The 27,583-nt window shown below is 44.9% G+C and overlaps 1 protein-coding gene across 1 annotated transcript in view; it reads left to right on the forward strand.

Annotated features, from left to right (window-relative positions):
• Positions 1-27,583, forward strand: part of TACC2 (transforming acidic coiled-coil containing protein 2) — a gene marked incomplete at its 5' end in the record, with an annotated part of 132,523 nt that overhangs the window by 51,583 nt on the left and 53,357 nt on the right. Inside the window, one exon of the mRNA XM_084265327.1 lies at positions 3,849-3,980. Coding sequence (XP_084121453.1) covers positions 3,849-3,980 — 132 coding nt within the window. The remainder of the gene's footprint in view (positions 1-3,848; positions 3,981-27,583) is intronic.

A 27,583-nucleotide genomic window follows, 5' to 3' on the forward strand; every position in this document is an offset into this window, starting at 1 on the left:
AACTGTATCTTTGTTTTGCTTCTTGAGGAGGACTCTCTGCCTCTCTCTGCTTATAACATATTGATCAGGAACAGCGTGGTATCATCTGCTCAGCCAGTGGGTTTCATTTACTGAATCTGAAAAGAATGAGGTAAAAAGTTCACCGCCTGTTCTGCCAGGCGTTTTGGTTGAGCAATGAAACTGGAAGGCCAAGTTCACTGGGGTTTGCCCCAGTACATGTTGCACTAGGAGCAATTTTGGCTAGACACATCTTTCTCTTTATGCTGCAGGTGCAGAGCTCTGCAACAGGACCTGGTTTGTATGAAACTGTTTGGAGTGGAAAGGCAGAAAAGTGCCCCAGCTGTATGAGACCACAGCTGAGCTTGGCTCTGTGGTTAGAGGTGTTCAACATTTCTGAGCAGCATCTCCCAGTTCCCTTCCAATTTGCTGCTCATTTTGTGGGCAGAAAACCTGCAGGTGCCCAGAAAAAAGTGGCAGCTTGGAAAGCACTGTGTGAGTTGTCATTAGGGTCTGGGCATGGGTAACAAGCAGGGCAACCCAGTCTGGTCCCTTCCACGTGCTAAGGAAGGCTTCTGCTCTTGTGTTTTATCTCCAGCTGAGGTTGCAGAGCTGTAGCATGATGCTTAGTCTGGAGCAGACAGTGTCAGCACAGCTCTGTTGTGGATATGAAGGAATACAAGCTGTGTTAAACACAAGTTGGTGCTGGGAAATGCTGTGTTCCCCCACATCAGCCTCTCTCCCAGCTCCCGTTACGCAGAGGGTGCGTTAAGCTGTCGTAGGGAGTTTGTGGTAGATGATGTTAGATGCACTTAAAGCTGTGATGCTTCATCTGCAGATGGACCCTTCCTGGAACTGTGAGGCTCAGGGTGTGCTCCTCAGTGTTAGCAGGACACAGACAGGAACACCCAAGGGCATCTCTATGCACAGGTGGTCAGAAAGTGACTTGAGAATTATGTAAACAGAGTCAGAGCTTTAAATATGTTTTGTTTTCTAGTCAGCTCCACTCCACAAGATGAAGACTGGCCAATGTACAGTTCAGTGTGCACTGGCAAGACTCTGCCTTTTTGGTAGTATCCTTGGTATAACCACTTGAATATTGCCAATTGGAAAAGAAGTTTAATGTCAAATTTTTGTGTTGGTAAGAGCTATGTAGAAGTGGTTTTAATGTAGCAACTTCATGTCTGAGCTGATACAGGTACCATGAGTTGGTCCGTGTACCAGAGTTGATGCAAACTCAGGCTGGAGAGCCTCAAGTGGGCACAGAGACTGTTTTGCATAGGGTTGCTGTGCTCTGCCACCCTGTCTGAGTGTGTGCACTTTGTACCATTTCTGAGCCACTCTGCTTCTGCCTTGTGAGCCCATTATGCCAGCAGTAAGCAGCTCCCACCTGCAGGTAATGCCCATCCAGCGATGGCCCATAACCAGTAGTGCTACACTGTTGTGATTCTACCTACAAAGCTGAACAGTGAGCAAATTATTACATGGCAGTAGCAGCCCCAGACCTGCTGGGATTAGTCTTGCAGCCTACTTCTCATGGCCTTGATCAGCACTCCTCGGTTCTGTGGACCTCTTTTTGGACCAACTACAGTGGGGGAAAGGGATGGGGACTGCCTGTGGTACCCTGTCCTACAGCTCATTTTGGGTGTACACCTCCTGGTACTTGCATCTTCTCTGATGTCTTGCACCATTACAAGTGCCAACTGCATCTCCACTCGTCAAAGCCAGCCCTATGCAAGAGTGCAGAGCCTGTACTTCGCTAGCTTTGCTTTGTGGAGAACATTAGAAATTACATCAGTCAAAGCATACAGCTGAAAATGGTTTTGCTTTAAATGGGAAGAGGTGAAGATGGGCAGCGGGGCCTGTGTGAAGGGTGTGGGTGGGAGGGGAGCAGGTGTGACTGCCAGCCATGGGCTGGGAGGGCTTGGGGTCCACATAGCGTTCGCTCCATCATTCTCTCTGCCTGTGGTATTCTTGCTTGGCTGGGCCCTCTTGTGAATTGTTTGGGTTTTGCAATTCTCGCTTTACTCTCCAAACAGATGTTCAGCATTCACTTATTTTTAGCAGTTTGGGTTTTGCTTTAAAATCTTACTTTCCTTAATCTCCCCGTGACCCTATATAGTCACATCGCCCTTGTATATGTTTGATGCTGTTACTATATTAGGACAAAGATGTTTTTAGCAAAGAGAAAGGTCCTTTGCATGAAAAAGGAAACAGCTTGCAATATATTTACTTATTTACTTACTTATTGAAACTTGATGTGATTGAACATTTAGGAAGCCTATGTCAGTGTCAGAGCAGCCTGGACAAACTGAGAAGAGGGAGGGAGGACATAAGGCAAAGAAAATTTCTTAGGGAAAAAAATAAGCGAGTAGCTATCCCATATGGCACAAAGCAACTTAATGGGTATGAGCTAATCAAGGTAAACCACTCTGGGAAAGAGCTTTTGTGATCTTAGTGGATAAACACTTTGGGGAATAACTGCTCCCCTGCTCCAATGTATTGTAACTCAAGTTAGGGGCGGGATTTGTATTTGTCCTCTGTTTGTATACATGTTTCTAAAGAAAGGAACAGTCTGTCCCTGAACTTGACCACCTCTGGTTCAATAACACAAGTTAATCTACCCTCTATAATTACACTGTAATTACTGGGGGGGAGGGGAGAGGAAATTTTAAAAGGAATGGCTAAGATAACTGTGTATATTTAGTTCAGGGCATCTAAGAGAAACTTCTCAGCCACGGCCTGGTTCCACCCTTTTCTTAAATTCTTGTGTCTGGATGTGTCATTAGTTTAATGAGGGGAGAGCAGGGATGCTGTATGGTTGCCAGTCTGCTGGAAGCAGGGGGGAGTGGAGGTGAGCTCCTTGTGGGTGACCTGTCAAACACAATGCCTTCCTAAAGAGCCTCAGAAGGCTCATGGGAGAAGTGGTTTTATTTGTGGTGTTGTCAGGGGGTTTACCTGATTTTGGAGCTGTCAGGGTGCATTCAGCTCTGGCCTGCCTGGAGGAGAGGCAACAGCAAGACAACCCTGCTCTGTGTGCCGGGCTTGGGGCAGATGGCCTGTTCCTTGTGTGTGCTGGTCGGTGTCTGTGTGCAAGAGCTCCTTGTCTGCAGGGACGAGAGGGCACGGCTCCCCAAAGCAGCCTGCAGTCCCTTCCCTTGCTGGGAGGAAACTCCATCTATCCAATCCACTGGAAATCATTACATGGCTGTCATGCTCCCCAAGCTTGGGTCTTGTGGGGTTTTGCTGAGCTGAGGGACCTGTAGGAATTAACAAATGCAGCAGTGTTACAGTCCTGTAATCTGACCATTCATGTCAGGGGTCCAGGGATTATTGTGCTTTCAGGGAGAGCTTTGAAAGGAAGGAATTTTTTTAGTCCTGGGTTTTATTTTTTTCCTAAAAGACAAGTCACCCAAGTAATTTCATTGACTGTTCATAGTGTACCCTGAGGAGAAAGGGCTGTGTGAGCCCACAAAGTAGTCAGCAGTGGTACCTAGTTTGCTAATTTCATACACAGTTAAATTTTGGGGATTGGACTAGATGATCTTTTGAGGTCCCTTCCAACCCCTAACTTTTCATGTGTGTGATTCTCTGGTGGTTAATGTTATGGTCAGTAAGAGCTGTAAGAACTTTGCAGCATTACTGGTTATGTGGTCATCTGAGAAGATCTGAAAAGAGGGTTGTGGGAAGATGTAATTTGCAGAGGTGTGACAGTATCAGGAAAGGGACCACATGCTCCTTAGACCTCCTTAGTTTAGATCCATCCAAAGCTCATCTTTTAAGGAGACTCCACTGAAGCTTCATGGGTGCTTCTGAAATTTGTCAGCTTGCTTTTAATAATTGTTTTGCAGCACTTCCAAGTCTGATAGTTGCCAAGAAGTCGATAACCTCGTTTCTGGAGATGTACCTTTGGCTACGGTCCCTGGTGATGGTGTAGAAGTGCCTGCTCAAGAAACTGAAGGTTTCACAAGGGAAATAAAGAGGTAGTGTGCAATGTTATTTCATACATTACAATAAATTTTCATGTCTCTGCATCCTTTGCTTTAAAAGCCAGGGGTGGTGTGAAAGAGGTTGGATAATGTATTGTCTAAGTTACACGAATGCTTTGTTGCTACATTTTGAAAGCAAATGAATGGACTTTATCACATGCTACTCCAGTATATTTACTGCGAAAGGCCAGAAGAGGGAGCTAGGACTACACTGGTTATTGCTACACTGATCTTGACTACTTTTTTTAAACTAATACATTTTTAGGGTTTTATGCCAATTACTTGCCCTTCTTGAAGTTTTAAGTTTAGGTTGGGTGTGGTTTTGGTTGTTTTGGTTTTGGTTGTTTGTGCCAGCATCTTCCACACCCACACTACTGATTTGTATCATGGTTGTCAGTACCAGGGGAAGAAGTTCAGTTTGGTTTTGACCTTGCTGAAGAAATGCTGAATTCCCTTGATTTCAGAGTTAAATGTTCCCCTCCTTCAGATTGGCCATCATCGGTGCCATAGTAGATGGCCTAGGGAATTTTTCCTTGCAAAACCCCCAAACGAAGTCCTCCCATCTCAAATACAGTCAAGATGAGACATGTGCTGGGATACTTATGTCAGAGCTTCAGATGACACCTGTCCTGCAGATGGTTAACCAGTACACTGTTGTGTCAATAAAGGCATAGCCTTATTGTGACATCTGTTAATGGAAAAGGTCATAGCACAGCTCAGAATATTAAAGGGGCACTCCCTGGAGAGCAGCAGTCTCCACCTCATAGGTAATGAGTACAATAGAAGACTGGAGGGAAATACAGCTCTTCTACCAAAGCTCTGCTCACAAATGTCAAAAGATGCTGCTGTCAGCAGGAATGAAGACCTACACAATAGACAGGTTGTGCCATGGAAGATTGAAAGAAAACCTATCAAGAAATGCTGTTTGAAAAACCACCCATGGCATATTCTCTAGGGAACATGCTGGTTAACTGTTTGTTCTGAAGCATTGTCTAGTTTGTTCAGAAAATGGTGTCCTTGCCTCTTGTGTGTGTGTTTGTGCTATCACAGCAAGGCCAAGTCTTCTGCGTAACGTTCCTCCGTGGTACTGGCCTGGACCTGTGCTTTGTCCCCTGTGGCTAGTTGGTGGGGAACAGAAGTGCTCAGGGGTCTGTTTTGCATTAGGGTCTGTAATCCGTGGGTGTTTTCAGATTGAGGGGCAGATACCATGGTGATTCTCTAAAAAGGGAAAGAAATGCTCAGGTGAGGCTGTAAGGTGGACAATATTCACCCCAAGATATTGGCACTTTCCAGAGAATCATCAATTGTTTGAACTTTATGGACTCAATTTCCCATCCTATGGACACTTTAGTGTACTCACAGATGCCTACAGTTTACAAATCCCAATTGAAACCACCAAGACACGTGGTGGTTATTAATGATTTTTTTCCCTTTTCACCAGAATTCAGCATCAAAGAGAGGAGAAATAATTTGAGCATTCTGTGGATGAGCAGAGCTGCTCTGCTCACAGATTTAGATTGGCTTGTGCCTCTGAAGTCTCTGTTTGGCTTTGATAATGATGTAGCGTGTGTAATAATGTAAATATCTGTGTGTGCATAAGAATCTCTCAGATGGGGTAAACAGTGGTGTAATTAGGTAATATTAGTGGAACTGATAATGTAGGACCAAAATCCAGCCTAGGCTGTCTAACCAAAACTAGCAAACATCCTCCTTTGGTGGTGGGGATAGCAGTGTTACCATCCACAGCCTTCTTTAGAGAAAGCTGGATTTACGTGTTTGTCCATTTTGTGAAATGAAAGAAAGCTGTCACAGGTCTTAGAAAGATGAGTACAGAGCTGAGAATTAAAGCATCTGTGGGACAAAAGAGAATTCTTGCATCCTCTTGAAAAGCAAGAATGTTACTGTCCAAATACCTCTTTGCTGTTATAATAAGCCTTGTATGTAAATACTTCATGGACTGGCTTGCATTTCTATGTGATTCTTGTGTATCAAGTCAAATCAGCTGTGGAAAATTGAATGATATTCTGCTTTGTCACATTTATGGCAACTGCCTGGACAGCAAGGTGCTAAACTTCTGCAGATGCTGTGACAAGGGGCGATGGGTACAAGCTGGAGCATAAGGAAAACTTTTTCACTGTGAGGGTGACAGAGCGCTGGGACAGGCTGCCCAGAGAGGTTGTGGAGTCTCCTTCTCTGGAGACGTTCAAACCCACCTGGATTTGTTCCTGTGTGACCTAATCTAGGTGATCCTGTTCCGTCAGAGAGTTGGACTAGATGATCTTTCAAGGTCCTTTTCAACCCCCAGAATTCTGGGATTCTGTGTGACACTGCACCACTTGCTGCAAAATGGAGCCTCGAGGCATCTCAGTCTCTGTGATTATGATGGTCATATTATGAATCATATCACAGCCACTTCGTGCTTTGGGAGAAGTGTGAAATATTGCTAGTGAGTGTAACTCGTCCTTGATGGAAGCCCTACAGATAGAGCTGGAAAGGTTCCAAAGAGCCAATCCATCCCTCTGATTGTCCTTTGATGTTAAACGTGGCTGGTGTGGTTGGAGAAGGCAGGTCCTCCTTGCTGTCAGATACAGGGTTAGTTTTCTTTCAAAAGCTAAACCAGACTGGAGTCAGATAGTTTTGAGAGGCTTTGGATACATAGGGAGCTTCTGCTGATCTCTGAAATTAAATGCACATCTCTGTCTTGCTTGGTTTTCCTGAAAGGAGCTTGGAACCAACTGGAAGCACAGCAGCACATCTTTCTATCCAAAAGCAGAAAGTCACAACAGACTCTACAGAAAGCTCTGCTTTCTCTGCCCTTGCTTTCCAAACAGTGGTTTCCTGATCCTTCCCTGGGAGGAAGCAAAACTGAATCGTTGGTGTCTTAGAGGAAAACAGGAAGAGCTGTGATTTCTGGGTTTTATTTGCTTTATTTCCCATGTTGAAAACTAGTTTTCCCCTCTTGCCCACCTTTGGAGAGGTCTGGTGTAACACTAGGTAAATAAACATTAATGTATTGCCTTCATTTGTGAGCAATACTGATAATCCTAGTCTGAGTTGCTTTTAATGATGTAATGACAACCAAGAAGGGATTAAATGGGACTCAAAAAGACAAGGCTTTTCTTCCTTGAGGGAATTTCACCCTTTTGAAAGGGATGAGCCATTCTGCTGAGTATACAAGTGTGCTGAGCCAGGAAGAGATGGGACACAAATGCAATCTCAAGGCCTTCTTGTTTCCAAAGTGTGGGCATTTGAGGTGTTTTGATTATTTTTTGAGGGGTGGGGAGTAGGATTTAAATGTATTATATGAACTGGATGGTAGGATACTTCTGGTGTGTGTCTGGACTGTCTGGTGCCCAAGTACAGTGATATTTTTTAAACTGCCAACAGAATGAAGGCGTTGAAATGAAGTTGCTTAGCTCATGGAAATTAAAACCCAAGGATTTTCCTTGAGGCTTTGTGGCTGATGTCCCAAAAAGTGTTCACCATCTTCTGAAGCACAGCATAAAATAATAGATGCTTTCCATGTAATGAGTCGGTCTGTAACAGACAGGAATGAGCTACAGTCCTGTTCCTGTGTCTCCTGAGTGACGTGTTCGGAGCTGCTCAGCCCCCTGGCAGGAGGATGCTTTGTGTTGCTTGGTGTAGATCTCTTCAGCCCATTACTGAGTAATAGCATCACATCCAGGGATGTCTGCTGTGTTCGAAGACAAAACGTTGTGGTCTAAGTGCATTTTCTTGTAGCTGATTGTGGGACTGGTACAGTGGAGCGCCCAGGCAAGGCACTGGCTCCTGAGGGCTACTCTGGTCAAGCTGTGATTGGGGTGAGATGGGACAGTCCTGAGTGTGCTGGGCAGGGTGCCTGTGGACCCTGTGGTATGTACTGGCAGAGGACAGCTTCCATAAACCAGCAGCATTTTAACAAATAGCTTCCAGTAATGGCATTTTTAAAAGGCTGATGGATGCTTGACAGAAGTGAGAAATCTTTGTTCAGAATTCGGGCTCTCTGGGGTGCGCTCTGCCTTCATGTTTTTGCTCAAAGAGAGCAATTATTTGTGTTGTGAAGCTTCTCTCTGTATGTGGCAGTGGACAAAAAGGTGATGGTAGTCCTCTGTTTGCTTGTTATTACTGTGTATTTTACAGGTTCCCTCAGGTGCTATATGGTAATTTCCTTGCTGCTAGAACAGGTTCATGCTGCATGAAAATGAATATGTCATTACACTAATGAATCCATCCACGAGGAATTTCAGAATGGCATTAATCACCTTGTATCAACCCTCCCAAACTGGCAGTGCAGATTGAAGGCAGAGATCACACCCCTGGCTTGGGTTGCTGTTCCCTGGCACTGTAGCAAGCACGGTGAAAACTCTGAGGGCCCCAGAGGAGCCTGGCCCTGAGGACTTGCAGGGCATCCCCTCTTGTCCTAGGGCAGGTAACATATTGGTTAAAACTGTTAAATCAGGTGCATTTTGAATTTCTCAATAATCAATGTTATGCTTAAATATGGCTTGTGTTTTTGGGGCACTCTACCCCTAATGCTAAAAATTCTAAGAACTAAAGCAAAAAGAAACCTCTGAAAAATACCAAAAATACCTCAAACCAATTTTTCTGTTAACTCTCTTGAAATGAAACTGAAGCTATAAGCTGTGGCTTCTTTAAGAAGCCACCCAGTCGTCATTTGACCACCCATCCCTGGCAGTCACTGCAGACTTGCATCAAGCAGGAATACTGTTCCCTTCTGATTTCTTCATCCTGCATTTTCACAATCTAATTCTTCACAGAGGCCCTGAGGGCAAGAGATCTTTGGATTTTGCCTCCTGAAATCTCCTGGAAGCACAGAGTGTTGTTTCTCATATCTTGTCCACTGAGGGCAGAGGCCTGAAAGCCCTTAATATGTTGGCCTCCTCCTGGCTTTAGGCAGCTCCTTCCATGTCTTAGGGATCCTACACCTCAAGATGTTGAAAGGCTTAGGAAAAAAGCACAGAAGCAAGAAAAGGGCCCACAGTGTGTGGTGGTGGTGGTTCTGCAGCCCTACTGTACTGTAAGTGTCGACAGAGCTTTGGGTGTCTGGCTCATGGATGAGGTCTGCAGAGGCGTGCTCAGCAGCAATACAAGCTCCCTGCTTTGGTGTGGTTGTGCTCGTGGCCGCAGCCTGAAGGCTGGGCCAGAAATTCAGAAAACAGGGGTTTAAAGTTTCATTCGTGATCCAGGGAATTCTGGCCGGGTTCATGCAGCTAGTGGCCTGATAGAAATGACATCCAAGGTGGAAGTTGAGGTGCTTTGCCTCAGCAGGAGTGGAAAACAAAGGAGCAGGCCGCAGGCCAGAGACTGCATGAACCCGGGTGGGACAGAGAGCTTTCCACAGGAGCTGGGCTGCCATGGAGCCGTGACTTGGCTCTCCTGGGTACATTGGCATGGCAGACAGACCCCCTTCTCCCTTCAGTGAAATCTCTGCACGGTCACCGCTGAGGCTTTCTCAGCTCTCGGAAACCTCATCTCCCTGCTTGTGTGGCTTCTTAATTCGACAGAACGCTTTTGTGCATGGAATCTTCTTGCGTGTTTAGTTCTCACGTTACCAATTATAATTCACTGCCGACCTCTGAAAGACTGTCCCCCCCCACCCAGGCATCCTGAATAGCACCGTGAAGAGGCCCCTTCTGTTGTCTTTGCAGAGGGTTTCCCATGCAGGAGATTTCAATAACTAAGCAGGCATGGTGGTTATTCATAACTCTTATTGCCATTAATCTCACTTGCAATTTAGATGAAGCAGTGACCTTAGCAACTGAACAGCGACCAGTGGGGGGGGGGGGGGGGCACAGATATACTTACAGTTTTATTTTTAATTTGTTTAGAAACCCATTCTAGTGTTTGTTTCCTGTGAGCCACAGCGTCCCTCCTGGTTGCATCATCACTGGCTGCTCCATTTTTCTTTGACTTAGGAGATGGAAATATTTTGTCAGTGTGCTCAGGCTTCAAGTCCTGAGACACTGTGGGTTTTTGCATGAGCACAATCGATGTGAATAAAGCACTCACGCTGCGTTAATCTAAATAAGCTGTGGAGCAGGCAATGCATTTATCAAAGTATTTGATCCATAAGAATAAGTTAAATTTGCAAAGTGTTTTACTTAGTATTTCCTCGTGCTATTTTGTGGCTTCTTACTTTATATCCCAGTAGCGTAGATGGGGCTGTGTTACACCAGGTGATGTACAGGGGCAAGTGAATGAATTATTTCTGTTTTTCTAAAGAGTATATTGAAAAATATCCCACTGGTTTAACACTCCTTAATTATTTTAGTGCTTGGATTCAATTTACACTCTCTGCTCATGAATCAGTACCGCACTTGGAGCCTACATCAAGAAAAAAGCTACAAACCCCCCACCCCAAACCCTACAGATAACAAAGAATCCCCAAATCCAACAAGACGCTGGTTTCAACCTGAAGTTCTGTCATTCTTAGCTTAAGGATGAATTTCTGTACTGGAATGGGATTAAATTAAGGACAACTGGATGGTGATGAATGTTTCTTTCAATTGCTAATTATAGACTATAATCATATCTTAATTATTCAGTGGACATGAACTGCCTATTTATTAGGTGATACCAAAGCATAGATGTTACACTTTATGTTAACAGTTTACTGTTTTTTTACCAGTAAACCAAAATGGGATAAATATGTTGTATATTTCAAGTAACTTTCCATACTCTCATCTGTAGCACAAAGTCACACCATAAAACTAAGGGAGACAGGAGAAATAAATAAATAAATTGATACCTGATAGCAAGAGGTCATTCCTCTCTCTGACCATTTGCATGGCTCCCCAGGAGGTGTCATTTGCTTTGCTTCTATCTTAGAGTTATCATCTTTCAAAATAAGAAATATTTAAATTTTAAATGTTGGTCTATTCATGAGCAACTTCTTTAAAATAATAAAAATATTAGAATCACACCTCTGGTGAGAGATTGAAGGGGTTAGGAATGTTTTCTGAGTTTAGGTGTGACTGCCTGAAGGATTTGGTGACAGTACTTTAAATATTGCTGCTGTCCCTGACCCACGGTGGTGTGGGCAGTGAGCTGGATCATGGAATGACCTGGCTGGAAAAACAAACACAAAGTCAATGTGGTTTTGCAGAGGTTGCTGCTGGCACATCTCTGGTGGTAACTCAGGAGTAGTGTTAACTGGATAATGCAAAGAACCGAAGTTAAGGGCAGCAAATCACTTGGAGTATTCAACTGACAGCCTCAGCACCTGGTTGCTTGAAGAGATCTTTTAAGGGACTCTACTCAAGGCAAGTGGAAATTATAAGATAGATCCTCTCTGGGTCACTATGGAGACAGAGGTAAGACTAAGGAGCAAAAATCCGTCTGCAGGAGTGACACAGACTGATTTGGAGAATAAACAAGAAAAGCCAAAAAAAACCCCAAATAAACAAACAAAATCCAAAGTGTCCCAGGACTGAAGAAATGCTAGGTGAGTAAATAGGAGTAACATGCCTAGAGCCATGTATTTTTGTGCAGCCCATAACTAAGAAGGCTTGGATTCTTCAAAAGCCTGTACAACTTCCTACTGTATAACCTTCAGAAAGCAAACTCCAAACCTTGAGTGCCCTTATGTTTGAAAACAGTCTGCTTGACCTTCTCCATAACATGGGGATGAATGCTGGTCCTGGGAGACCTGTATTCCTGGGAAGGACTTAGCAGAGCCATTGGTTAGATGCTGTACCAGCAGAGGTGGAGGAGGAGGACTGGTGCTCCTGGAAGGGTTTTAGAGTACTGGAGTCTCCTAAAAAGCCTGTCACCACTGCACTTCAAAAGATGTCAATGCTTTTATGTGCTAATGCCTTCTCAAAAATACAGCCAGCCTCCCCAAGGCATCGGTTTGCCTTGCACTGTGCAGAGCACCGCTGGGTTTCCGAGGTCCGTTAGGATAGATGTTGTTTTTTCTTGGCAGTCTGATGTGGTGGATTCCCTAGTCATGAGGACTTTGATACCAGGCAGCCAAAAAAAAATATGGGGGAATCCTTGGGGTGAAAAACTTCTTCCCAGGCTGCATTCAAGTCTTTATGATCTGAGGGCAATATATATATATATATATATATATATAAAAAAAATATGTATGTGCGTATATATATATAATTGGAGAAGTGGGAAACTTATGTTTAAATAATAATTATTCTTTTTTAACATTTCCCCATCTTTTTTTAGTTGGCAGTTTCTGTAAACAGCACTGTACCTCAGAGCTTTGCCACCAGCCTTCATGGTACCAGAGAAACCCCTTTTTGTTACTGAGATCCTTCGCTTTGCTCTCTCTGTGCTGTTCACTTTATACAGTGCTCATTCCTGCATAGCACCTCAATAATGCATCACTGCTGGGAGGTACAGCTTAATATCCCTCCTGCTTCTTCCCAAGGGGGACAGATGTGTGTGGGAGGGTTTTCTTTCAGTAGGCTCTTTGATGTGTATGTGTGGTTCTGTTTATAACCAGCGTAAACGCCTCGCACGACGGACAGTGAAGCCAAGAGCAAAGAAACAGAACATAAATTTCAGTATATCATAAACCTTATCACAATCCTGCCTGGTGCTGTTTTGTGATAGAAGCCAAAAATTTCAAATTGGGTGCAAGTGACCCAAGACTGGATTTATATGTAAACATGAAATGTAATAAGACCAAATATTTAGGAGCCTGTACAGTGTTTTAAACAAGTCGCCAATAGATACCAAGTTTCAGTACAACCTTAGTTCAGTACAGGCCAGGCTCTTGCTTGAACAGCTGAAACAGGCAGGAGGAGAAAATGATGAATTGTAAAGAATGGTACTGAATAGTTAAATAGCCCTTTTCAGCAGTGGGATCACAGTGAGTTGTTATCTGGCTGCTCATCCTTCAGCTGAAATGCTGGGGGGCATCTTGAAGTCCTTTGAAGCCACAGAGGGATTTTTTTTTCTTTAAATATTTCTTTTTCCTTTTTGTGCTACATCTGTGTGGTTTTCAGGTTCCGGAGAAGTTCTTCCAGTGTCAACACAGTTCTTACATTTTTAAAAGCCAGCGCTAAATTTAGTACTAAATTGATGCTTCTTGGCTGGCCCAAAGGATGGATTGGGGCCAGACAGGAGAGGGAGAGCTCCCCTCTCATCAGAGGCCTTTCTTACTGGTCAGGGTACCACCTTCCACTGCTGCTGATCACTTTTGTGTTTGGTCTTGAGTTCTGTCAGACTCTGTGCTTCTGCCCCACTAAAATCAAAGGGCAGAGCCAGCTTTGCCAGCTGACTGCTGTAGTTGCAGGGTGCTTAATCACTTAATCTCTGAAGTGCAAGAAGTGAAGAGAGTGACATGATCTTCTGAGCACCTAAAGAAATACGTGGGTTTAGCTGAATGTGGCAACAAGCAAAATTGTAAAATCACAGAATCCCAGAGTGATTTGGGTTGGAAAGGACCTCAAAGCCCACCCAATCCTACCCCTGCCATGGGCAGGGACACCCTCCACTAGCTCAGGGTGTCCAAAGCCCCATTCAACCCAGCCTTGAACCCTGCCAGGGATCCAGGGGCAGACATAGCTTCTTGGGGCACCCTGTGCCGGGGCCTCCCCATGCTCACAGGGAAGGTTTTCTGCCTCACATCTTATCTAAATCTCCCCTCCTTCAGCTTAAGGCCATCACCCCCTCTCCTGTCCCTCCCTGCCCCTGTGACCAGTGCCTCTCCAGCTTTCCTATAGCCCCTTTAGGTACTGGTAGGCTGCTATAAGCTCTCACCGGAGCCTTCTCTTCTCCAGGCTGAACCACCCCAACTCTCAGCCTCTCTCCATAGCAGAGATGCTCCAGCCCTCTGGTCATCTTCATGGCCCTGGCAAGATCTTCTCCATGACAAGATCCTCTCCAGACCTCACCTCTGGTGCACAGGCAGCTTTGTAGTGAACAGATGTTATGGCCAAATCAGAAGTAAATCCACAGTCTGGCTTCTTGCACAGTGCTGGCTGGAGACTGCAGCCTATAATCTGTTACACTTGCATCCCTTAGTTGACAAACACTCAGTTACAGCCTATCTTCTTATGAAAGACCATCACAGTCTGGAGTTTGAACGTTATTAAATGCGTTCCCTCCCTGTGAGGTAACTGTACTCACTGTTAGGAATTTGCAAGTAAAGGTCAAGTTGCTTTTGTTTTCCCAACTGTAATTTCTCTGACTGGATCTTGATGTGGTGGCAGCTCTGACCAAGTACTGCTTTCATGCCTGTATAACTTCTCTCTGTGTGGGTGCCTCTGGGTGTGATGGACTGAGCTCCTTCATTTTTGGTCTGAAACGTTTCCCTGAGGCTCCCAGCAGCTCTCCTCTGGCTGGTTGATGAAGTATTGACACTAAGCTGACAGAAGTGCATCCATCAATGTCTCACTAGTGTTTCAGCCTATGTTCTTGTTTTACCAGAGCTCCAGTTCCCATTGCTGTAACTAAGCTGCTGGGATGGTTATTTTTTTAAAAGGAAGAGGTAAATCCTGTCTCCTTTGTAAGCAGGAGAGGGGGTGGTGGGTCTCTGAGCTGGGCACACCAACCAGGGTGAGAGGGAGGGGAGGAGGAGGCAACACCTTGTCCTCTCACCCCTCAGGGTGCAAAGGGGCCAAGGTTACAGTTGGGCTGGAAAGGTTGAAGCCCTTGATCCAGTGGGTATCAGCCCAGACCTGAATTCCTTGTGGAACTGGCTCAGAAGCGTCAGGGAATGGGATAAAACCTTTCTCTGCTACACAGTCCCTGAAAGGACTGTGCTGCCTCAGAATGGGATTCAATCCAAGCCTTTTTTCACTGTTTATTTAATAGATGTACACATGAAGCTTGAGGGAGTTGACACAGGCGTTTTAAGTGGGAGATGCTGCAATATTCCTGTTTTCCCCACTGGCAGGACAAACAGTCCCTGTTCCCCCTCTTGGCCTCCAGGCACTTGCTAGGGCTTTACCATCTCAAAACCTTTCCTAGGAAGCCTGCTTTGGTGGGGGGGTTGGACTCAATGATCTCTGGAGGTCCCTTCCAATCCTTAAAATTCTGTGAATCTATGAATATGCTGTTGCCTTTCTAGGGATTATCTTTTTCTCAGTGTCTTCCTTTAATCCAGTAGGGAGCTCTTAGGCTACTCAACAGACCACTCCTCTGTAGTTCAGTAAAACTACCGTGTGCAAGCCTGAAGCTGAGCTGTAACCTCAGACTAATGGTGTCTCCAAAAACAGCCATGTAATTTCAGTCTGTGGGCTGGTACCATTCATCTCCCCCACTGGATGGGAACACTGGCCTTATTAACCATTTCAGATCTACTGCCAAAGTGTATGTGGGGCTTTTGGAACACGTTCTTCAAATTCTGTGCGTTACTTATTGGGGAATGCTCCTGACAAGTGTTGACCTGGCATCACAATACAATGTTGCAGGCTGAGTTGTGTTTTTGTTTGGCTCTGCTGGTTCACCTTCATAAACAAAATTGTCCTGTCCATGGCATTTCATGCTTGTCCTGGTACCTGGTGAGGTAAATTCTGCTCTAAAAGGGCTAAAAAGCAGCCTGTATTCTCTAGCACAGAAGGGGAGCCTAGGACAAGTCTGGTTCCTCGACCCTTGTCTGGTGATGACTGGAAATGGCTGTTGGGGCAGGTTGGGCTGGGACACACTCCCCTGGGAGCTGGCAAATTGTCCTGGTTCTGGCCAGGCCAGAGTTAACTTCCCCAAGCAGCCAACCCAGGTGAGATGAGTTAGCCCAGGTGAGCTGAGTTAGCCTGGGCTGTTTCCACCCCACCTGACATCACTCTCCCATAAGAGGGGCTGGTTGGGGAGGGGTGTTCCTGGTGCCTTCAGGGCAGTCTGAGTGTTGCTGGGGTCAGTTCTTGTGTCGTGCAGCACTCTGTGGTATCATCGGGTTGGTAAGGTACTCTATGTTATGCACTGGGTGTGTAAAGCACAGTGAGCTACCACCACCCAGAGAAAGGAGCATCAGAACTGGGCTCTCTATATTGCTGGGGCTTAAACATTACTTGAGCACTGGTCTGGGCATCAGAAGTGTTGAAACTGCTTCAATGGGGGACTTGGGGTGAGTGTTGTGCAACGAGATGCTCAAAATGAGGGCTTGGCTTTCACCAGAAGCAAGCCAACCCCAAAATTGTAACTTACTGGGAAGGTTGTGGATAACAAAGTGCTGATTCACTAGCTTTTCCACTTAGTTTTAAAAAAAAATGCAAAAAATAACCCATTTATTTTGATGCTGTTTACAAAACACTTTAATTTTTTGCAGTCTCTGGAAATGAAACGTGCTTTGTGTTCACTGAGCAGCTTTGTGTCTTCCTATCCCAAGAACAATTTATCGGGGGTGGGCCCAGAGGGGCTGTTACCTTGCCCATGTAACAGCACCCTAGTTTTGGTAAAGTAACCAAACCCAAGTGAGTTTCCCTTTTTGCAAGCAGAGGAAAAAACCCAGAAGCTGTTTAAGGTGTCAGTCTAGCGAGGCCTCCCCTGACACACAAATGCCTTGCTGTGGTAGGTGCTTGGAAATTAGTATGTTTTAATATTTTTGTCCCATTTACCTGCAACTCTTGACCTCTCTGCTGTGTTATGCATCCAAAGTTGTTACATAGTTACAAGCCATGAAGTTTAATTCCTAGGATAGGAACTGATACAGCAACTGATTCTGTTTCTTTTTTCCTTCTCTGTTAGTGATGTGAAACATAACTTGTTTGTGGAGCATCTGTTATTTGCCAGTAATGTGGAGGGTGAGGGTGACTGGTGACCTCTCCATACCCTGGTACCTCCACAGTGGTAAAGGGATAAGCTTATTCATAAGGTTTGGGATGCTGTTAGCTTGGGCTTGCACTTTCTGGGCTTAAAGATCCTCACTGCTAATCACATGGGTATTAGATGATGAGCATCCCCACGGCTCTCCACCTCATCGTGCAGCAAGGGGGGTCGGTACAGGCAGAAGCAAAACGGTTAAGTGCACCGATCAGTTGGATGGAGCCGTGCCGGGTAGGGTCCGCTCCCACATTGGCTTGTTTACCTTGGCTGCTCATGATATTCTCCCTACTTTCCTCATGGAAGATTCCATTTTTGTAAGAGGGATGAGCTCATTTCTTTAAATGGAAAAAAAAAAAGCAGCAGCCGTTCTGCTTATTAATCCTCTGTGCAATCACCCCGATAGGCACCACTCGCCTGTTATTGAAGGGAAATGTATGCACGGCACCCAGCGCACACGTGCATTTGCATTTCAAATCAGCTGAGTCAACACAATATAATGGTCCTGCCTGGAGGTCCTTAGGGAGCCACAGTAGCTGACAATGTGTGCTTAAAGGGAGGGTCTGCTTTTCTTCTTCTTCTTCTTCTTTTTTTTCCTTTTTTTTTTTTTTTCTTTCCCCCCCCCCCGAGCCAGTTTCAATAGCCAATAGTCCTGTGTCAGAGGCGCTTGCACCGGAGCTGCTGGGACTGCTGATGTTTAGCAGATGATTAGCCTGTCAGAGTGGCCAGGGCTTTATTTTATTTCATAAACAGCATTCATCTGGACAGAATAACCCACCATAACTGGCAAGAGTTCAGAGGAGAGAAGGTGCTGCTGAAGTGTTTGTGCTTGTGCTGCCACTGATGCAAGCAGCTGTTCCCATCTGCACTGCAGTATTGCAGCCTCGGCACAGCCAGAGCTCTCGGGGCTCCTTGCTGGTGGAATTACGGAGGGAGCTGGCCTTGCCTCGCCTCTAGCTTCGACCCAAGGGCACGCTGAGGATGGGAGGCTCGCAGTCTCTGCAGCAGGCACAGACAGGTAGCCTGACCCGGGAACCGTCAGAGGCCATGTAAGTGTGGATTCCCTTCGCTCCCCTCCTTGTTCTCCCCGCTGTACCGCTGGGCCCGCCGCCGCCTCTCCGCGCGCTGAACCTGTGCGGTGCGTTACGGAGCTGACTTTTGTGTCGGAGGCCTTTGTTTATTGCTAATTGCGTTCAGCTGGAGATGTGGCGAAGGTTTTGGCTGAACCTTGCGAGGTGTGTTGTATAATGCTTTCCCAGGATGAAGGCACCTCGCTCGGGCTGACCGCCTCCATTCGTTTGTGTCGAGCCATAGCTGTGTACCATATGTTTTGTCTTTTTATGTTTTGGATGCATAATCAATCAAACACAATGACCCTTTCCAGTGAACAAAAAAACCCACCCCTTTCCCCCCTCCCTAAACCCAGCACCTCTGTGTTTTCCATTTAAAATGCACAGCATGGAGCTGCATTTCGCTGCTTTTTCAGAGCTTCTTTTCGCCATACAGATGCCCTTTTTCAAATCACATCACCCTTGTCAGCATCCATCCCTGACACGGTATTCTATCCTCTGATGAATCTGAAGCAAGGTGTCTTTAGATCTCTTCTCGCTGAAGGCCAACTCTGAAATATTCAGCGAGGAGGGAGGGGGGAAAAAAGCAAGCAATTACTGGTTATTGAGAACAAGTTACCACCTTATCAGATGGCTAAGGCATATGGAAGTGCACAGATCTGTACGTGCATGCAGAAACAGCAGAGTCATTTCCCATTTGTAAGCAGGATTTTGGCATTTATTGGTCAGGGATTTATTGGTTTACTCAGCCAACAGTCTTTTCTCCCTAACCCTCCATCCCAAACTACTAAGCTGGCATGCTGGAGTGAGCCCCTTACCTCTGAATGGATTTTAGAAAAATTATCTTGTCTCCTGCTGTAATTTCAGTTACATAAATCAGATTTATCTAAGGTGCCTGAACACAGAGTTAATTTCTGATGTGTATTTCAGTAAGCTTTAGGTATTGATGCACTGGGGTTAGTCTAGATGCTAGCCTCATGCAGGTCTCTCAATTTATTTCTCTTTCTTTTTCTTAAATGTAGTGCCTGCTTATTAAGGTAGAACTGATTAGATTTGAGACATCATTTGGATGTTTGAGATAAGTGCTTCTGAGTCATTGGGGAATGATAGAGCAGTGTCTGGTAGTTTTGCCTCTAGAATAGGCCTTACGAGTAGGTATATGCTCCCTATTGTCATGTTCCAGTATATCAGCGGGTACCTTTGCTTGATACAGGCTTGTTGTGGTTGTGAGATACAGGCCCAAGAGCATTTCTGTGTCCTTTGTTCCTTTGATGTATAGCTTCAGCAATTTTTTTCCCCATAGGATTCCATCTTACAGAGCGCCAACATTCCTATATACAGCATCTATGTTAATTATGTGGTGGAATAAATGCCTCATTATCTTTTAGAGTGCTGCAAATTACACTTTCATCTGGTGTTGATTTTTAGCAGCAATCCAAGGACTGGGCAATAAGAGAGATGTGGATGAAGCTGGGTTCAGTGGGGTTTGTTTTCACAGCCTTTGCAGAGTGCATTCTGTTGAAGAACGTACTGAGGTGCGTGTGTATTTATTTACACACGTGTGTGTATTTGGGGGCACAAGAGTATATTGTAATCTCTTTCAGTGACTCCTTTTGTGTATAAATATACTCATCTTTTGCAGTTAATTGTTCCTCTGGGTTTTCAACATGATCTTCTAAGGCCCAACATGCTGAATAGATGTACTTTCAGCACAAGCATGATTCAAAGAGTGCCATTTTCTTCACTCCAACTCGCTGCTCTTTAATGTGAGATAAGATGTTTCTTTATCCTTGAGGAAGCACAGGCCTGTTTTTTCCAAAAACAAGAACATGCTCATAGGATGTCATGGGAATCAGTTCTGGTCTGAGGTTTTGACTTCAGACCCTAATTGCTCCTAACTTTTACCAACGCTTTTTTAATGAGGTTACATTTAGCTTGCTTTGCAGGCATAAGCAAATTCCTTAATGGCAGTGATAGCTCAGAGACAAAAACATCTGGCCATGTCCCAGGGAAGAAGTTGGGTAACTGCCCATGCAGTCACAGCATCCCTGAAGGCATCCCTGCCGAATGGAGACAGCTTCTTAACAAAGGGAGAGCGCGGTTCAGTCTGGCTGCCCGGAGTTCATTAGATGAGAGGGGTGGTAAATCAGAAATAAGTACTGAAATTGTCTCTACTTGTTTTGATGCTGAAAGAAATCTAATTCCTTATGTAGCTGCTGGTTTAGGAGTTCCTCCAAAGTGTCCTATGGTGGACTTCATCACCCAACACTAGGGAAAGCCGTAGGAAGGAATTGATTATAGAATTGATGTTGAAAAGGGGTCTCTGTTAAGATTTAAGAGTGCATCCACCAATAAATGTGCTCTTTTTGCATCTGTATGCCAAATTCCCAATTTGTTTCAGCCAGGATAAAAGTGTTTGTAATAAACCCAGTATTGGGACTGACAGCCTGAGGTATTTGGCTGTTCATTGTGGCTGGGTCACTGGCAGTGGACAATCGGTCCTTTTATTTAAAGAAAGAAAAAGAAGTCAATTTTGAATGATAAAAAAGGGAAAGCCCAAGGGAAGCCAGTGACAATAAATGCTAACTGCAGATAAAAGTGGTGTGGTTCAGACCTCACTATTGACATGATAAGCGCTGTCATGTGCGTTGGGAATTACATCAGGCACCCCGGTGGTCACAGATTGAGCTAAATCAAGGGCACGTTGCAATCAGATAATAGGAAGGGACTTGGCTGATACAAAAGCAAGTGCTGGTGTGATGATGTTCAGTGTGTGTGAGTTTCTTCAGGGGTGTACACACTTACATCCAGGCACTTGTGACAGTATCATTGCGTGAGCTGTTTGTGCCTCACAGAGACGTGCTGTGTCCTGCAGAGGATGTGAATGGAATTCAGCTTGCCAGGTGATCTCACCTATATATCAGTGTCTTTCTTTTCCATGGTAATATATTGCTGTCTCTTGGTAGTGTTTTATAAGGATTCAATAACTGGAAATGTTAGGGGTTTAAACCTTGGTAGCTCTTAGCCCATTGTCATCTCTGAATCTCTGGAAGGGGTTCCTTTCTCTGGAGCATGAACCACACCTTCCTTTTGTGGAGCCTTGTGCTTGCTTGTCCTTGCAGCAGTTGGGCAGGGTTTCCATTCAGTGCCCATTTCTTGACCAGCCAAAGGGCTGACGGTGTGTTATTTCCTCCCATCAGGAGCTTCACGTGCTGTGTCTCTAACGTTTTCATCCCTTGCCAATCCAAGAGGAAAAAGACTGAAGATGGAGCCAGCTCCCACTGCAGCTGATAGTGAAATGCCCCACTGACTTCAGTGGGAGCTGGAGCCGGCTCCAAGAAAGAAATTGAATGTTACTGATCATTGGTAACAGGCCAACATGTCCATGCCCTTGTGGGTTGTTTTCCAATATTTCTTCTGCCATGTGGCCTTTTCCTTTGTTTGTTGTTTGCTGGAGAGACTGAGGAAAAAAAATGTAATCTGGATTAACTCTGCCTGGTGCATAAGAGATGGGAGCAGCTGTTCTCTGTGTGTGTGTATAAGTATCTATATCTTTCCTAAGGAACCCACATTGGCAGCGGGGTTGGACCCTTGAGGTCCTTTCTAACCCCTATGATTCTGTGATTCTTTGAAAAGTTATCTCTGCATGCATACAAAAACTCAGCCCTTGGCTGCTACCACATATTTTTATTCTTCAATCTCCCAAGCTTAAAAAGAATTCATTGTCTGGTTCCTAGAAGTTCAAAAGAAATAAGTCTGGTAATATACCTGCACTGTTTTATGTGCTCATACATAGGAAAGTAATCTTCATGAATTTATAGGTGGAAGAGCAGGAGATAGAGAGAGAGAGAGAGAGATACTGGAAGTATTGAAAAGAATTTGGGTCTTGTTTTCTTCTTACTCATAGTCATCACTAAGCACCCCCATCAATAAGTAGAGCTGACTACTAGATTTGACTATTAAACAGGGTGAATTGCTGAAAGACGTGGGGGTGTTTTACTTAGGAGAAAATGGACCAGAACTAACAAGCAAATTTTTCTGTCAAGCTCCTCTGTCTTTTATCCCAACCTCCCTTATTTGAGTCCAAGGATCTCATCTCTGAAGTCAATGACAGCGCTTCCTTTGATATGAGAGGTTATTACATCAACCACTACATCTGTCACTAGAAGTAGGCAGGTCACGTTTAGACTTGAAAACCAAATAAAAAGGCCCCCAAATCACTCACCCTCCTATTATAAGGCATGCCATACATCTGGCAAATATGTGTGTATCATAAAGCTCGCTATGGGGAACGGAGTGCCCTGTGCCATGCATAATGGAGCTGCTGTCATCTATTATGTATTATGACATACAGGCAAATTGGAAAATGCAGACTGATGTGAGGTAGCAAAAACATGAATGAAGAGGCATTCCTGCACGTGCTCTGTGGCTGTCACTCACAGACAGGACTGCTGCCCTCTCTGCTTTGCCTTTTCACTTTGCTTGACCCAGCAGCTTGAATTTCAACCAAAGATGCTCTTCAAGCCCGTGTGTTTCACGAGATAATAGTCTGGATGCTTTTAATGTTTCCCTAACGTGATTATAGTACTTAGAGAAGTGGTTCTGCCTGTTAAAAACACATTTCCTTTGTTTTAAGACCTTGCACTGAGAGAGAGCTTTTGCATTTGCTGATGTCCTAGATACCATTTCCTTATCCATCCTTGATGCTCTATAGGGATTTTGCTACATAACAAACTTCTTATTTAGTCCAGGTAAGCAGGCTGTTCTCTGGGAAAGGGCAAGTATTTTAATCATAGCTATCATTTCATCACAGTTTGCATTTCACTGAGAAATTGGGCATGCCTGCTGTAAGAACCAAACAAGCAGATATATATTTTTACTATGGAAAAACAGAAGAAGCAAAACCAATTTCCCTTCCAATCCTTAAATGCTCTGAAACAACCACCTGGATGAAGTAGCAGACTCTCTATATTGTGTTTGGTACTCCTGTTAGCTCTGGAGAGCTATCTTAATGGGCAGAAAATTGAATTAGTTTCCTTTTTGCACCACAGTCCGAGGTTTGAAATGTTTCCTTTAAGGCACATTTTGGTCTGAGAATCTTCACTGATGGTGGTACTAGGCAAGGTAGGAAGATTCCCTCCTTAGCTCTAGAAACCAAAGTGAAGCTGGAAATGTAGATTGTCTAAGCATATGTGTGAAATGAAATTTGGTTTAAACAACCCTGGATACCTCTGGGACAGACCTCGGGGTAGTTGTAGAGCTCTTAATTTCTTATGTTGCTTCCCCAGGGTACTGTTTGCTGCAGGTCCTCTCCCTCTGCTAGGAGAACTGATTAAAGCAGATGAATTGGTGCTGGGGGAGCCTCTCACTTTCCAGAGGAAGAACTGGGACCATTGCTTCTTTTGGGATGAAAAGTAAACTTCGTGGCAAAAATGGGGCTTTCCATTCCCTTGATTGTGATTAAGGAGGATCCTTAAAATTCAAATTTCCAATGTTGTTTTTTTCCTAAAGCAAAGCAGCTTGTTTCTGGGGTGAAATAGGGACCAGACTGTATCTGAACCCCAGCAGAAGTTGGATTCCAAGTGGCTCCTACTTTTCCGTTTTGATTCCCTTCGGCCCAGAAACCTTCATTTACTGGTCTTGTTAATACCAGCTCATTGCTCCCCTTGGGAATGAGTCCAGGGTGGTGTTAGGAGAAGGGCTTGCTTCCTTCAGGATGGCGATGAGCAAGGAATGGGAATCCCTGTTTAACTTCCCAGTGCAGGGCTGTTCCTGTCCAAAGCGGGAGCCTGGAAGGGAAGGTTTAATGTTGTTCCGCACCTAGCAGAGCCGGGCTTGGTGCCCCGTTCCATGCCTGGCAGAGCCGGGCTTGGTGCCCCGTTCCATGCCTGGCAGAGCCGGGCTTGGTGCCCCGTTCCATGCCTGGCAGAGCCGGGCTTGGCGCCGTTGTTCTGTACCTGGCAGAGCCAGGTTTAGTGCCCTGTTCCACACCCAGCAGAGCCGGGCTTAGAGCATAGTTCCACACCTGGCAGACCTGTGGGCAGTACAGCTGGGTGCCAGCTGTTGAGCTGCCATTGCAAATCAGGGATCACCTTTTCCAGCACACTGCTGTCATGCTGAGTCGGCACTTCCCTGAGCTGTGCATTCATGCAGCACCTATGGAAGGGGAAGGGTTTTATTGTGCTGAGAGCTGGAGCAGCTCAGGGAGCCTGTGGGAGAGATAAAGCTGTAGCTCTGCTGAAGGCAGAAATCTCCCAGACCTACACCTGGCTGGAGTGGGAGCAGAAGGATTTCACCCACTCCGGAGTCCGGAGATGAAGTTATTGAGAGATTTTCTTGGTGTCAAGAGGTTGAGATTTTTTTTTTGCCCTTTGCTCCTATTGTTTCCTGGCCCCGTTTCTGTCCATGCAGCTGCTTCACATGTTGACGTAGGGGAACAAGGGCAAGTGAGGATCTGTGTGAAGCTCCATGCAGCTCTGTGGAGCCTGTGCAGCATAAGGAGCAGGACATGGGGTGGAGGGACTCTTCTCCCCTCTTTCCCTTTAAGCAAGGGGACTCCCTGCCTCCCTTCTTGCCTCTCCACATTGTCCTCACCTCCCTTTGGAAATAAGCCTTACCAGCACACAGCCTTATTTCCACATCTCACTCTTTTCATGCTCCTCTCAAGACAAGCTGGTCCCCTGAGGGACTACGGGTGTCACAGATTCATTTTTACACTTCACAGTTCCCATTTTGTCCCTGGGTCCTGCTTTTGAGCCGTGGGGGCTGAGCAGAGCCGTGGCTCTGGAAAGCCTTGTTGCATTGAAAAGGTATTTCCGATAAACAAAGCCATTTCCAACCTCTGGTTCCCAATGAATTATTGATCCTTTTCCCTTGAAACCATTGCGTGATGCTGTATAGCAGTGAGCACAGGCACCGGGATGCTTTCTGGGGAGACAGCTAACAGGATGTTGTTTCCTGGATTAAAACTTTAGAGCTGGGTACTAAAGGCTTGCAATGAGTATTAAACACTTAAGCATCAACTCCTGATTCACATAGCAATCCCTGGCGATGAAAAAAGCACAGCATTGATTAGGAGAATGATCCATTAACAGGTCATAACTATATTTGTGGTATTTTCTACCTTTGGGGTATCCTGCATCTTTACTGTTGCTTCCCACCTCTTCAGGGATTTAGTGTTTGAATATTTAGCAGCCTCTGGTGATTTAGGGGCACGTTAGTATGTTTGCTGTTGTGATGTCTGAAGATGAGTGCCTTTAATTAAATGGTATTTTCCTGTTGTTCCTCTGAGGATGAAGCATCTGCCTGGGAAGAGCACAGGGATTAAAAAAAAAAATAATGTAATCTTCAGTTCTGTAATCTTCAGTGTCCTGTTTCTATAACATAGAGATTGTCATTATTCAGCCAGTAAAAGGCAAAGCAGCCTGGCCAGAAAGGATGGGCATTCGTTTCATTATTCATTTATATCAGTAGTGTTGAAAAACATACCCTATCAGACCTCAGGAAAAGCAATAAAAGGGGAAAAAACTGACATGATTTAAAGCAATATGGGGAAGTTCTTGCTAATCTGTTAGAAAAAAATGGTTTAAGTAGTTGGAAGTGCTGCTGTAAGTATGGCGTGTTCTGTCTCTCTCAGGCTTTTCTTCCTTCAGATGTGGCTTCCCACAGCTTGAGCCCCGTTCTCCCTGGGCGCTGTGTGAAAGCGGGAAATGGCTTTTGGCGGGGGAGTGTGAATTTGGCTTCTGCACAAACCGCTCTCAAAATCGCTGACCAAACAAGCAGAAAAAGCAGGGGAAAATGATTCCTCCTTCCTGGGGCAGCTATGGTAGGAAGATTAGTTGGAATACAATAGGTTAAAACCCCCAAATCATTATATTTTAAGGTGGTTATGCCCTTTTTTTTTTCCTCCTCTGCTGCAGTTCTCGAATCCTGTGCTCTAAATATGGCCATCCTAAGAGGAAAAAGTGGCCTTTTTATAGTAAGTGATTAATGTTTAAGGGATTCACGAGTTTCCTTTTGCAATCCATTCTAGAAGACACATTTCCAAACTGACCTGTGTGGTTTTGATTGTGTGGAAGGGATTATCTTCCATTGCTGAATTCCCACATAACGATCTCAAAAGGGAAGCTGTACATGTTGTTTCTGTTACCCAGATTCTTGTATCTCAGCTCAGACACCGAGATGTCCAAGGACTTGACATTTGACAGAGGTTGAATGTCGTCACAGGAGCAGTCGCTCAGTGGTTTAACATCAGTAGTGGTGACTGAGCCATATTTACCCTTTCATGCCAAATTCCCACTGGTGTAAATCACTAACACTTGAGCTGAGCTGTCTGAGGTGTGCTGGGGCGGCAAAGAACATCAACCCCTTGGGCTCATGGAGAGGAGGAGGAGCGGAAAGGTGTAGAAAGCAGGGGAACAACTTCAGCTCCTTCTGAGCCTAATGCAGAATGATCTTGGTCCCTTGTGTCCCTGTCACAACGCATCAGTTGTGTCATGTAATCAATATAATAACGACTGTTTTTCTGGGGAGCTGTGTTTTCTGTAGGTCTTGTAGGAATATTTCTGCTGATGTAATCTTAAAATCCTTCCCTGGAGAGGAGTGCCTGCCCTGCTTTCTGTGCACGTGGTTGTCATTCCTGGTGCAGTTGCAGACCTCAAGTAGGTCTTTGTCGTTTCAGGAGAATGGGATTTCTTTGATAAAGGCTTTATTCTTAAGTGAGAACCACAAAGGATGTGCCTCTGCCATGTCATTGCTCAGGCCATGAAATGAAAACGTGGCGTTTATCCCGCTCTTATGTCGGGCGAATACCACTGCTGAGGAAGAAACTGTGCATGGTGCTGTGGAGTATTAGTTCTGCTACAGAAAGCTGTGAAGGCAAAATGTGATTTCTATTTAAACCTCTTAACTTAGGCTGTGCTACATTTTTTCACAGAAAACTTTTAAAGAAAAATAATAAAAACCAGGATTTTGGTGTTTCTGCCCTACAGTGTTGTTGTTATTAGGGTTTTAATGCATCAGGTAGAAAGAGGGAGGATATCTAGGAAATTAAGATCATCCCAGTTGGGGGATTTTTTTCTGTAAAATTATTTTAACTTGCCTTGATTTAGGAAGCTGGAGTCACACCTGTTTCTTTCAGTTTTCAAGTAAAAATAAAGGAAGAAGACCTAGAGGGCAGCAATCATGAGCACTATAAAGTAATGCTAAAATCATTCTCCAGTGTTATAGTTTAAGCTGAAATACTCCTGTGATGAAACTGTGGTTTTGGTTTAACGATCAGACTTTTTAAGTCAGAAACCATTAAAACAGGGCACCGATGTCACAGTGCAGGTGAGTAGCTCAAGGTGTAACTGCCTTTTGTGGTACATGGATAGTATGTATTCTGTAGATATGCCATACTTAGCAGACAGAAGTGTTCCCCTGTAAGGTGGTGTATTTTCTTAGGACAGGCTCAGCAGTGAATTCCCACTGCCTTCTGGTGTAGTCTAGGATGGTTTGGATCATTTCATTGGAGCAGACCCCCAGAGACAATACTCTCTGGTTTTCCTGTGGCTGCCTTGCAGGGTTTGATTCTCATCTTGCAGGGTTTGATTCTCACCTTGCTTACCCAAACCAGCAGTATTGTTCTGGTGGGACAACGGTATCATGCTGGTAGGAACAGGTTGTGACCTAAAGACAAGATGGGTGTTGTGACCATTTCCATCTCAGCATCCTCTTCTTGTGACCTGTTCTGTGGCTTGTCTCCTCGTGGGATAGGTTTGTTATGAATTTCTGTGATCACAGGCT

Source organism: Gallinula chloropus, assembly GCF_964237585.1.
Source record: "Gallinula chloropus genome assembly, chromosome: 5".
Classification (NCBI taxonomy): domain Eukaryota; kingdom Metazoa; phylum Chordata; class Aves; order Gruiformes; family Rallidae; genus Gallinula; species Gallinula chloropus.